General features: G+C 37.5%; 1 protein-coding gene across 7 annotated transcripts in view; it reads left to right on the top strand.

The window, feature by feature from the left end:
• The window catches only part of JPH1 (junctophilin 1), an 86,654-nt gene that overhangs the window by 51,430 nt on the left and 21,615 nt on the right, over positions 1 to 13,609 (top strand). For 6 of the 7 annotated variants that reach the window (XM_021387025.1, XM_021387023.1, XM_021387022.1 and 3 more), the window contains exon 3: positions 3,542 to 3,660. The exons of the other annotated variant lie outside the window; for it this stretch is intronic. In XM_021387025.1, coding sequence (XP_021242700.1) covers positions 3,542 to 3,660 — 119 coding nt within the window. The remainder of the gene's footprint in view (positions 1 to 3,541; positions 3,661 to 13,609) is intronic. 7 annotated transcript variants of the gene reach the window in all.

Raw genomic sequence — 13,609 nt, 5'->3', positions numbered from 1 at the left:
TTCTGTTCACTAGAGCCTGAATGTAGCATTGCAAAACAGGTCACTATTTTCCCATACTGTTTTGCAGTTTGTGGATTGCTGCATACTTTCCTGCATAGTGTCTATTTTGCTGCTGAAACTTCGGATGAACTCTGCTTGTAGAATGATGGAACAGCATGTAAAGCCTGCAGAAGTCTTTTCTTTGGTTGGGAAAGAGGAGAATTTTTATTATTATTATTATTATTATTATCTGAGTTTCCTCTTCCAAAAGTTCTCATAAACATTTCTTGTTACAACAACAGGAGTAGAGTGGTCTGGAAAAATGAGTTCTGAAGGAGATGGTGGTTATTCAAATGTGGTTGATTTTTACTTCATACATAGTAGACTTAAACACCCATGATTAATTACTGAAAATGAACAAAGCTACAAGACTTCACAGTGGCAAAACTACTCCAGGACACAAGTTGAAGAAGTAGGCTTTCTCATGCTTTGTGAAATGTAGGTGGAGCAAATGAGTTGTCTTTCAGTGGGGCTGTCTGGCTTTGGTATCTCCCTTACAATAGCCGTCATTCCAAAACAACATCTCTCTTCATAGTCTCTGATAATACCACTGCTACTGGGGGGATCACTGCAAGGCAGAATGAAGCAAGTACAAATAAAACATAGTGCCAAGGAAGTAATTTGGTAAACATACAGGGAAAGCAAGTGTGGAAGTGAGAATGAAAAGAAATTAAAAAACAACTGAAAAATTGAGTCTGACTGAAGTGAGTGTGCAGGAAGTAAAAAAAAATAAGTCTGACTATACAATTGGAAATTGAAACAACAAAGTACACACTGCTAGTTAGTAAAGTAACCCAATGGTAAGGTAATAAAAAGCCAATAGCACAAAGTGAAGAGCACATGTTCACAGCTGGAGTGCACAGCTCTGTTAGATACAGAAGCTAGACTATGCCCGTTTCTTCTGTTCTTTCTCCATTTGCCAAGTGTCGTGCTGACGCTCACTGAAGAGGCCGTTAGGAGATGTCTCAGCACAGCCATGTGTGCACATTGCTCTTTGGCTGGCAGAAGGCCTGCTTGGGAGCATGGACACTGGTGCTGCTCTTCCCTCTGTGCTGTGGGTTTTTGGTGCCTTGGCAACACAAATGTCTCAGCAGCCACTCCGTCCTGATCTGCCGGGGCTCCTGACTGCATGTACAAAAGCAGCAGAACAGCAGGAAGCAATAGAATTAAAAAAAAAATGGCAGGTATGAGTTAGGGCAGACAAGAAAGGCAGCATTCGTTTACCTTCTGTTCTACTGTGTGTTCCTACTTTGACTTGCTTCCGCCCAGATTCATGTGCCCAAGCATCACTAGCTCATTACTTGTGTCTCCATTCAGTGCCTCTGCCACTTTCATACATGTTTAGATAGGATGTGTCATTTGCTTCTTGGCTATAGTAATACAGAAAATTTACATCAATAAACAACTGGCAGTACAATTTCCCAATACTGGTCATTTAGTATATTAGCTTTTCATATTTCAACTGCAGCTGTGACAATAGCATTAGGCTATTTTTACATGAGAATAGTCTGGTTGTTCTATCATCACAATAGGATGATCAGAGTCTAGTTTATCCATGTGCAGACATTATTGTCTCGTAAAACAGTGTCCCAGCGCTATGATTGCTTCATTAGGTTTATGCTACATAGACATAATTATGCAGGAGCTAAGAATAGCTCATCTAATTGAAAATAATGATTATAGAGAAAGAACAGTTTTGATTACTGTTACTAAGCAAGCACATACTGTACAACCATTCATGAACTGCACGGAGCACATATGGGATTATACAGTGTGTTTGTTTTGATTAACAATTTCTTTCATGATCCTGACTGCAAGTCGAAGGTGTTATCGCTTATTTGCGATAATAATGATCATAATAATGATCTTTTTTTTAGAGACCTAGGGGGACCGATGAGAAGGCAACTTGATCTGATACTTATCTATTAAATTATGACAAGCTAAGCTTTGAAATAACATTCAGCATTTATCCCCTTACACATTTTATGGAGGATGTAACTTAAGTAAATCTTCTCCAGGCACCACAGATGAAACTGTCTGTGTGGGATTTTTTTATGTCTGTGTTGATACTAGAACCTTATGGGATTAAGCATCTTTTTAGAAATGCAAAGTCTGCCACACTGTTAATCTCCTACTCATCCAGGTCAGTGCTAACTTTGAGTTCTTTCTTTGTCTAAAACACACAGAACTTTTCTTTATTCCTTGAAAATAACACTGAATTTTTAGATAGAAATAATTGAAAATGTTGGGGTTTCATTTATTTTATTTTATTTTATTAGTATAGCCAGGCCCATGGGATGCAAATTGTTGCTTTTATTTTCCTCCTGATTTATTCTTACTTCATTTTTCAGCTGTAAGAGAACTCCTGAGATAATGAAGTTGAATATAACTGTTTCAGAAATATCATGAATCTCTTAAGTAGCTCTGAAAAACTCTGCTGTTTTTGCCATGTTTAGCTTCCCCGCAGTTCTAATGAACCATTTTATAGCTCTAGGCAATCTGCTGGCTCTGAGAGACGCAGCGAGCAATCAGGAATTTCTAAACAGATGACCATTTAAAAAATGAACTGATGAAGGAAGATTGGACAGAAAGTGATGTGATCATGCAGTAATGCAGCAATCAATTTGCACAGTCAAAATTGAGAGGCATTTGCACAAGCTATTCTTGAGACTTTTTAAGAAATAACAGAAGGAGAAAAAAGAAGCAGCAGATGGCAGATTAGTTCCTGAAAGTATTCTGAACTGTTTTCTTGAATTCTGAAAGTTGCCTTTTTCACATTGTTTTGGATTTGAAATTCAGTGAATTACAAGAATTTAAATGTGTTAAGTCCCCACTTATACAAATGCCTATTGAAGTATCAGACACACATTTTACATCCCATTCATTTCCAGTGTGGTCTGACTGGGAGACATTTTTCAGATTTTTGGGCCAGTGTATCACAGTTTAGTTCTTCATCCAGCATTGAACGTTAACTTTGAAATCGTATCATAGAATGGCTTGAGTTGGAGTGGACCTCAAGGATCATCAAGTTCCAACCCCTCTGGCATAGGCAGGAGATGTTGTATAAGTTTTGTTTTTCAAGGCATTCTGCAGTCTCTCAGAGACTGGTCTCTCCTGGTGTCAGAGCTCCCTGTTCAGGAGTCAGTGTAGTGTCCCAGTCTGACCTCCTGTACACTTTGTGCTCTGTGTGTTAGCATTTGACCATATAATCATCATCTCAGTTTCATTTAGATACTTCTTATTTTTCTACTTAGAAAGTTTATAAAGCTGGGTTGTAAACTGTGTACCTACAAGTAAATATGATACAAGGATGAGCAGGGCTGAAGAACTGAGAAGAGAAATTTGTACGCTTTGATTTGCAGGTATACACAGCATGTGAGCATAACAGTACACTGTACAGTACAGTGTATGGTAGCTAAGGGAAGCAATACTTTACTTTCTCATTACTGATGCAACATATAAAAGACTCCTCTGCATATAAACTGTTTTCTACTCTGTACAGAACTGCACACGCAAGAGCTAAAGCTGATGCTGCGGATCAGGCTGCTCAGGCTGCTCGTCAGGAATGTGATATTGCAAGAGCAGTTGCCAGAGAACTTTCACCAAATTTCTACCAACCAGGTAATTATAGATTGGTCTTGGTTTGTGGCTAGTCTTTTTTCTCACAGTAAAATGATTCTGTGTTAAATTAAAAGGTTTATTCCATTTTGAATGTTGTCATTTTTGCAGAAACAGTGGTTAGGTAGTGAAGACTGTATGTTACTCCAGGAGATTTTGTTTTCATTTTTTAATTGTTTGTTGATATTGCTTTGTGTTAAACAGTGAAGCGTCAAAAAGTTGGAATCAAGCTTACAGCTTTGGCTGGTTAATAGCTTATTCGGGATAATGCCAACATAAGACATCAGAGAACATAAATAAACAGAAATTTTGGTTGTTTCTGTAGTGTTATTAGGGGAAAGATCCCTATTATTTTTACTATGTGAGGGAAATCTTGTCAGTCTTGGTTAGCTAAGGCCTGCTCTCTGGAGAATGCTTTGCGAGTACACACGTAGTATGGCAAGTTGCTATAAAAAGACGCAGCGTGGATTTTACTTTTTTTTTTTTTTCTGATATCTTTCCGGGAGATTAGTCTATTTGTGTACTGCTCCTTAGCTTAAAACTGAATAGGTAAAATGGAATTCCATTTATCCAATTGATTGTATTTTCAAAACTCCGTCCTTTCCTTCACCTGTCAAATGAGTAAAGCCACATTGTGTTACTACTTTTCTAGGTCTTGTCTGTATTTGTATGCTAATAGAGATTATAGCTCTGAGATTCATGTTTGCTTACCTTCATCTTCTGCATATCTTTCTTTCACGTACAAGCCCCTTTATCCTTAATTGTACTCAGATTGTGGATGCAGGCAGATATAATTGTCCCACAGCCAAAGAACTCTGTTTTTTCAGCATTCTCTAACAGTCTAGACCTTTCCTCCACTTGCAGTGTAAATGACCACTGTATTTGACTTGGTCTTAAGTCATTGTTTGTTAGCTTAAATAATATTTTTTTTCTTTATTTCTATGTATTCTATAGTAAAGAGCAGTCTGTATGTATTGCGATTGGGAGAGTTGGGGCTTACAAGTCTTGCAGTCTTCCTTAGTATCCAGGTTTAGATGTGTCTTTCTTGAACATGGGTGACCAGAATTCTAGACAATGCTCAACAGAAGTATTTCCAATAGTAAGACTTTACAGGCTTTAACATGATATCAATATGCACCTTTCACTGTTGGAAATTGCCTCAATACGTCCTTTTCTGTGGATTAATCATATTAGTGGCCCATACTTACTCCCGTGATACTGAAATTATTTTCTTTTTTTCATTATTTCATTTTTTCATCAGCTGATGAACTCCCACTCTATAGCAGCAGTTCATCTTATTAGTCATAAGTTAAGAAATCCTAATTTTAGCCATGCTAAGAACTAATAGCAGGGACCCTGTCAAAGGAAAGTTTGTTTGAGGATAAAAATGAGGGAGTTAAAGCATCTGGACTGAAAGTATTTCAAAGCTGCTGAGCCCTTGAAATAAAGAAATGGCTCAAGAGAAAATGTAAGTACATAATGGTATGAAATGTGACACCAAGAAATCCATCAGAAAAAGTTTTCCTTTGTTCTAAGTTGTCTTGAAAATAACTTATGGTGGGAAAACATAATTTTTTTCTCTAAGCTTGAACAGTTTTGAATGATAAGCACGCATGCTGTCAGTAAGGAGTAAATGTATGTAGCAAATCAACAAGAAAGAGACAATATTTAAAGTACATACACCTTTCTGTAAACAAGTTAAGCATTTTTGTTTGTCTTAAGAAGTGATTTCTGCATTACCTGAGGCCTAGGCACATTTAAATAAATATGAAAATCTTTGATAAAGCTCTCAAATTTCAGATTCTTAACATGAGACTGTTTGGGCTATATATCCTACTATTATACACAATTTATAATTACAGTGAATATGCATAAGTCATTGTACCATGACAGTTCTCACTTCCCAATTGCTTTCTCTCTCATGTTATGTTCATTAAGGCATTTATCAAGAACTGCCAAGAGGTTCTAGCTTTTTAATGTAGCTCAAAATGAGATTGAAATGAGAACAAAGTGGTAGGAAGCAAAGTAGCATTCAGCAGGTATGAATAATAGTGTCAGTCTGAATCATGAAGATTGAAGCACTATAGAAATCTTCAAACTTAGTTTGCCAGTAAATAATTACCTTAATATTTGCATATTAGGAAAGCAAGTATGATTGAAAAGATCTAAGCCGTAGTCTAAGTGGTCATAAGGCTACAAGGAATGGTTTTATGTACGCTTGTTCAGCTGGGACTCGGGAACAATATTACTTCTACTTTTGCTGTTGCAGAGATTTGGCTAGTGATTGATAGCTTGATGATGGCATATCTTTGCAGAGCCCGACCCACAAGGCTGTAGGTCTCATAGAGTTAGCAAGTGTTCTAGTCTTTATAGAGACCAGACTTTACAGGCCTTTTTATTAACAAATAAAACAAATTTTGAGAAATGGCAGCGCTGACCTGTTTGTTTCCTCCAGGCATCACTAAACTTGTAGATGTGTCAGAAAAGAGCATATCAGGACAGGAAACAAATGAAACCTGAGCCATTTTCTCATTCAAGGGAGTCATCTAGGGACAGTTTGAGATTTTCTTTGTTTAGAGAAAAACAATAAAGGCTGTTTTGTGTCTCTTGTTAAAGCCTAGAGAGGGGTAAGTGACTAATGGAAGATGTAATAGAAAAGAAAGGCTTTTGGCACCCAGTAAAAAGGGGGAAGATTGTTCTAATCTTGCACAAGTTTAATGGATGTGAGTGACCTATTTATGTTAAATTCTACAAGACAACTCTAGCATTTACTCTTGTAAACATGCTGTCAGGAGATAAACTAAAGTATGAACTTACACAGGCTGGACAGCTAAGCTGTAATTGTCTGTATGCATACATATCCTGCAGTAAATGTATACTGTTTTTTCATTCAGTTTGAATGAATAACATTTGATTACATGAAAGAGGGGTAAAACTACTTTGCTGCAGGGCAGGAGTCTGGGCACTTTACCATGGAGCAATTAAGGTCTGGAAATTCAAATCTGAATTGTTTTATGGCAGATTATTTGTCAAGCCATCCAGCTGCTTGAAGAACACACGTTGCTCACCAGAAAAATTCTTCCAGCCTTTGACCTCCTGAGCAAGACATGAGAATAATCAAGAAGCAGTTTAACTGTTAACACTTGCTAGAGAGGTGGACAGAATTTTAGATGAAATATGTGAACAGGAAATGAAGATTTTCTAATAAAACGAACAAGAATTTCTAGTATTTACCACCATTTTTTTCTATAATGTTAGGGTACTGTTACAGAAATAGTATTACTTAACATTCTGCAATAAAATTTCAGAAATAAGAATTTCAAGCAATAGGCAATTTCTGCAGATTTCTAATGTCTTAAAGAGAAGCTGTGTTTTAAATTTTCTTTTGACCAGATGTTGATGTCTGTAACCTTGGAAGAAAGCACATCCTCCCCATCTTCCTCCTCTCTGCCGTCTCCATCTCCTTCAATTTACAAAATGCAAACTCCATATGGACAGGAAGGAGAGATTTCTTCCTGGTGCTAATTAACAGAAATGTTCTGGCTAAGCGCATGTGGACGAGGCCAGATATTTTTATTTAAGAAGCCAATTACAGTGAACATTTTTCCCTGATTACAGTTACCAGCTATGCCATCAGTTTGTGCCTTAAAGCATAAGGAAGCTCACTAGTTATTCTTAGTCACACAAAAGCCTCTTCATTTTTTGAAGTGATACTGCTACATCATCCTCATGCAACTGTTGTCTAGATTCTTCCTGTGGCACCTTTTTCTCTACAGTTTATTGCTTCTGTCTTCTTTTTAACATGTCTGGAGAAGTCTACAGAAGTATACTAAGTTACTTGTGTTGTATCCGATAATCAAAGAAATAAGGTGGGCTAAAAGAAAAGGTGAGCTTCAAGCATTATTCTTGTTCTGTTCTTTCTCTTTCTAACTATTGGCGAGCCACTTGACTTCCAAATTTATCACCAGTCCTGCCAAGCCCTAGATACAGGTGCCCAGCTACCCACGTCTTTTGTTCTGCTCAATGTGAGGAGTTGTTGGCAGCCTGCACTCATCCTGCCCCACTGTCATACACACATGCTGGCTCAGCTGACTCCTCAGCCCTCCTGAATGCACCTGGGACTATGAGCGGGCTTGGAAGAAGGCCAAGGAAGGAGAAGTTGCAAAGGAACCGATTTCATTTTTCCAGGATGCTTTCTCAGTCTTTCCAACATACTTTTGAGTGACATAATCAAGCAACTTGCTTGGGGGGAAAAAAAAGCACATAATTAACTTTTTAAACTAATAACAGAGAACAGTTTCCTGTAGAGAAGTAAAGCTGTTGAAATCCCTGTAATTTTTTCAGGCTTCTATTAAGTATTGAACTAGTTAATTTACATCTTGATACAACTTGTGGATTGCCTAGTAAAGGCTATTGAAGCTAGCTGGATTGTCAGGCAGCTAGTGTGAGCTAACTTCAGTTTATCACTGCTAAGTTGCTATCTTGAAGTACCTTCTTAAAGGCTTGCCTTAGGTATATCTCTCTGAGTTGCCAGTATGGGAGGTATGAAAGATATCAGTGCTACCTTAGAGTTTTAATTGCCTCCTTTTTCCTGTTCAAAATTACTCGTTTGCCCCCAAAAAGAAACACTAACTCGAGGACACAGAACCTGACTGCTGTTGTCCTGCTCCAATAAATTTCTATATTGGTCTGTCCAAGTGTCCATTAGCCAAGGACAAGATGAATTAGGGTCTATCACATGGGAGTATTATCATAGCAGTCAACATTTCCATTATAAATGTTATTTATAACTGCATCATAAATATTTGTTCCATGTTGAAGTTCAGCTAACAAAATCTATACTGTGAAAACTTTTCTTACAGCGCTGAATTTCACTAGAGTATGGTAATTTATTTTAAAATAAAATTTATTATACTAGTGCAGACTTGAATTACATTGAAAAAGTGTCTTATTTCTATTTTTTAAACATAGACATGGGTTACACTATGCTTGTTGGTACGTCTAGTTCTGCTTGATCACAAGCAATTAACACTTGGTTCTGGGCTGTGAGATCCTTTGCTGTTGTTTTTATAGGAAGTGGAGAGTCAGAGATGTGTTTCAGAGAAAACAGTATAACACTGGAGAAAAAAGATCTTTACAGCTGTATTCCATATTTGCCAGTGCCCGAGAAATAGATGGCTAACATGCAGAGCATTTTATTCAAAGAGAATCTTCAAGACAGCAGAAGTAAAGACAGAGAGATCTGAAAAAGATTTATGGGATTCGGATTATAGACCTGAGTAATGTAGACCAATGTAGTATTTTTCAGAATGTTGTAGAAGATCATGGTGAGAATTTTGAGAGGATGAAGATTTCTACAATTTAGTCTTGTTACAGCTATTTACTCAGATCTTAATCTAAACAGGTGGCAAATCTGGAACTGAAACATAGACAGCTTGGAATTGGTAGTTGATTTTTTTCTGGATGGTGAGATTAGACAGGATGAAGAGTGTAAGAAGAGAAGGAAAAGGGATCAAAAACAGAGTAATCTGTGATTCTCTGAAGGTATGGTTAAGAAGGGCAAGAAAAATGAGGGAGAAGTAAGAGGAGGAATCACAGAAGTTGACGGGAAAAATGTTCCAGAAGAGTATGGCCAGCTGTGTAAAAAGAGGATGCAAACAGAGTACTTAACACGACAAAATCAGCAGGGGTGCCTCAGAAAGTATCAGATAAGGGTCAATATGAGTTTGTTGGGCAGTTGCCAAACTGTGAAGAGGTTGGGATAGTTCTGGAAAAGAGGAGCAGTGAGGAGATATTGCAAATTAAGAGTTTAGTGTTGCCAACTTAGACCTTAGAGATAAAAGGAGAACTGACATTATGTCAGAAAAGTTAAGATATAAAAGATCAATAATATATTGGGAAAGATGCCTGAAGAAGACTAAACAGATCACATGCCCTAATTTTACCAGAATAAAATTGATCATTGGATTTGTATGGTTCTGGCATTTCCAGTGCAGCAGGCAGTTCTGTTAGCCCACTTCAGACTCATAACCTTCACTGATTCCATTGCTAGATGTAAGAAATCAGTTTGTTTTTTTTTTCTAAAAATGCGATGCAGCTTAATGAATATTGCTATGCTTTTGGAGGCATTCAAGGCCAGGTTAGACAGAGTGCTGGGCAGCCTGATCTAATGGGTGGCACCCCTGCCTACAGCAGTGGAGTTGGAGCTAGATGGCTATTAAGATCCCTTCCAAATCAAACCATTCTCTGATTCTATGTTTTTATGAAATACTCTTCCTGAATATTGAAAAATATTGAATTAACGCTTTACCCTTCACAAAAATTGATAAAACTCCGTATATTAAATGCAGTGAATTTTTGATCTCTTTATTTTGCTCCTGTTTTTGTATCTTTCAAGTTCATAATTTCAAAAGCTTTTTTCTACAACTGCAAGTAGATAAATGAAATCTGGTATTATCATATGATGTGATAAATCACAGTAGCAAGTAATCCCTTTGAAATATCTAGAGTTTAAGAAGAGGCAGCAGTGTATAAATCTGTGACTAAAATTGGCAGAGTCCAAAGCACTGTCTAGTTATTTCCACATTAATTTCCACATATAAATCATTCAAACATAATTTCAGTTGTTCTGTGACATATTTTTCATATTTTCCCAGTAGTGAATCTGAATGGCACGCAATTCACAAGTGCTGATTTCTAGAACTCAAGCACTGGACATATATCACAGAATCACAGAATTGCAGGGGTTGGAAGGGATGTCAAGAGATCATCGAGTCCAAGTGCCCTGCTAAAGCTGGTACCCTTCAATAGGTCGCATGGGTAGGCATCCAGATGGGTCTTGAATATCTCTATAGAAGGAGACTTCACAACCTCTCTGGGCAGCCTGTTCCAGTGCTCTGTCACCTTTATCACAAAGAAGTTATTCTGCATGTTAGTACCGAACTTCCTACGTTCAAGTTTTAGGCCATTGCTCCTTGTCCTGTCACTGCACACCACTGAGAAGAGCCTGACCTCATCCACTTGCCTCACACCTCTCTTTAGATATTTATAAACATTGATCAGACCCTCCCTCAGTCTTCTTTTCCCCAAGCTGAACAGACTCAGGCTACTGAGCCTTTACTCACAGGGGAGATGCTCCAGGCCGTTAATGATCTTTGTGGCCCTCCACTGGCCTCCTAGGAGATCCTGTCTTTTTCGAACTGGACGAAATATTCTAAATGTGGCCTTCTCAGGTGAGAGTAGAAGGGAGGATCAATTCCCTAGACCTGCTGGCAATGCTCTTTTTAATGCACTTCAGTATGCTAGACTCTTCTTTTTTATTACTGCTAAAATAGAAAGGTGTTCAGAATAAAACAGTGCAGACAGTGGTTTTTTGTGAGATAAAATTTTTTAAAAGAACCAAAAGTTAGAATGATTTTGGCAAAAATTTCAGTTGGTTATTAAATGTACTAAAGAAAAATGCTGTTGTGTTGAAAAGCTTCTGACAGCTATGAATGATATTCTTCCCATCCTTCAAAAATCTCAGGTCATGTCATTTTGTGATTGTTTTAAGTTACTTCGTGGAAACAGTAGCAGATTTAATCTGATGCTGATTGTTATGTATCAGTAGAGCAACTACTATAATTTCAATAATTTCTATTATCTACAAATGTTACCTTGTATATATATGCAGATGGACCAAGACCTTGAGGGTTACTTTGTGTAAGAATTTTTGTGTAAATCTGGCATTGGTATAGTATATCAAATTCTGTAAAGACAACAAAACGCAAGGAAGAAAAACCTGCTCCTTCCTCCATGTTTGTATGTGGCCCAAGAGGCAGTGTATCTAATGTAGCTTCAACAGTCTATTACCAGAGCCTCACTGAGAACTGGGATGTTTATGTTAAAAGTTTTAACATGGAAGAGAAAGGCAAATCAGTGATTGCTATACAAAAGGGGAGAATCTACTAAGAGATTGTTTTTAATGTAAAGCTTGATAGCCAAATCAGCCCTACTTTGATTCTGAACTTCACTGAATACATTTTGTTTTCTGGTTTAGCTAAAAGAAAGATGTGACAACTACTAATTCACAAAGTTTTCTAAAGGAAAATTGACTGTGTGTAGATAGTTATGCTGTCTGATTCTAAGAGGAATATTACTGATGGTGAGAAAAAAAAAATGGAAGTTAAGAGTAGCAAGGAGAGAGAAGCCTAGTAAAATGACATAGAAATTGGTAGTCATCTCATCTGTGTCTTCACTGACTAGCCAAATATCATGGGTGGTATGTTGTGTATTTTTGTAGTGTGGTGAACTGCGTTGTTTAAATGAAAAGGTGCTAGTGAAGTGTGTATGCTGAAATCACAAGCTGCAACAGAATAAAACAAAGGTCTCAGTAATATTCCACATTTAGGAGAAAGTGGATGCTATCATTCACACCAGTAATTACTCGCCAAATTAGTTAGCAGAATTACTGGACTTAGTATTTAAGTTGAAGACGGTGACCTGTTCCTCAGAAGTGCTATGAGAAGCCCTTAGGGACTGGCAGACCCAGCTAGTTGGAGATGAGATGTGAACCTGCTCCTGTTGAGGTCAAGTTGCCAAACTCCCATGGAGCAGGATGGTAGCCACACTCTTGAAATGTGATACAGCAGGAGAAGCAGCTGATGCTATTCCAGTCTGCATATACTGAAGAAATGCGTCATGGAGAAGAGGGGTAATAGTCCCTTTTCTATGTGACGCAAGTGACATTCTGAAATACTGTGTCTAACTTTGGGCAAGGAAGGTGTGGACACCCTGGGAAAAATGTAAAGAAATGTGATTCTACTGGGTAAAAAGGGCTACTAGTAGCAGATCCTTTTTATATACAGTTTATCTCTTCAGAGAATATGCAGTTGTTATGATAACAGAATTACAGCCTTTCCCTTCTGCACTCCTTTTATGGATCAACATAAAGAAGCTTGAAAATGCCACTGCAGTAGTTAACATTTCCCAGTGACTTTTTTCCAGTTTTCAGAAAACTGATTCCCACAAACAGGGGTTCACATACTCTTCTTAGTGATGACAGTGAAGCAAACACTGACTCTAGGCTTCAGTCTGCTTCATACCCCAGTGCAGCCTGGCTGAAGTAGACTCTTTTTTTTTTCTGTGGAAAAGCTAAAAACTTATTTTCTCAGTTAGTTCGTATAGAACAGCCTGTAGGTTCTGAAGAATACAGGTGCATTGTAGCACGTCTGTTATTTAACTGCTAACATTCATGTTAAGTACAAAGTGTCCGTTGTCCAGCCCGTAAGAATGAAGCCTGTTCTAAACACAAGAGCTGTATGCCAACACCATACAGTCTTGTAAAACAGGTTCTGTCAGTATTCATCAGCAATGAGTTAGGGTAAGTAAAGAAAGCCATGTAGTAATTAAGATTGCTGGTCATAAGCAATTTCTATGCCCATAAGCTGATGTCCAAGTGAGGTGACAGAGGGCTGCGCAGCACTCATACCAGGTGGGATAAATCTGTTTCATGTTTCTAGTGGGAACAAGTCTAAAAGAGTAAGAGCCTACACACTGTAATTTACTATGCAAATACAATTATTAATTTTGTGTCTCTTTCTAAAGATTTTACAGCAACTGTAGTCACCTATTAAAACAGCCATAGAAATGAAGCAGAAATTGGACAGTCAGAACAAATAGATTGTTCTCAGTGTTGACAGCAGACACTTTTTGAGATTCATTAAGCTATTCTTTCCTGCCTTTGAGTCTTTCAAATGTATGTATGTTTACTCCATAATAATGCAGTTAGAAACCTTTTGAAGGAGAAAATCTAACATTAAAGTGTTATTTTATTCTTTTTTTTAATGATTTATTGGAAAATCTGTGAGAATACAAAATAAAACAATAATACTGTTTATCTATTATATTTAGATATGTACATGATAGGCTGACTCAAATTCAGATTTCCAGGAACTGCAAACTGGGTTTCTTG

This window comes from Numida meleagris, chromosome 2 (assembly GCF_002078875.1).
Source record: "Numida meleagris isolate 19003 breed g44 Domestic line chromosome 2, NumMel1.0, whole genome shotgun sequence".
NCBI classification, from domain to species: domain Eukaryota; kingdom Metazoa; phylum Chordata; class Aves; order Galliformes; family Numididae; genus Numida; species Numida meleagris.
This window is presented reverse-complemented; position numbering and strand designations above follow the sequence as displayed.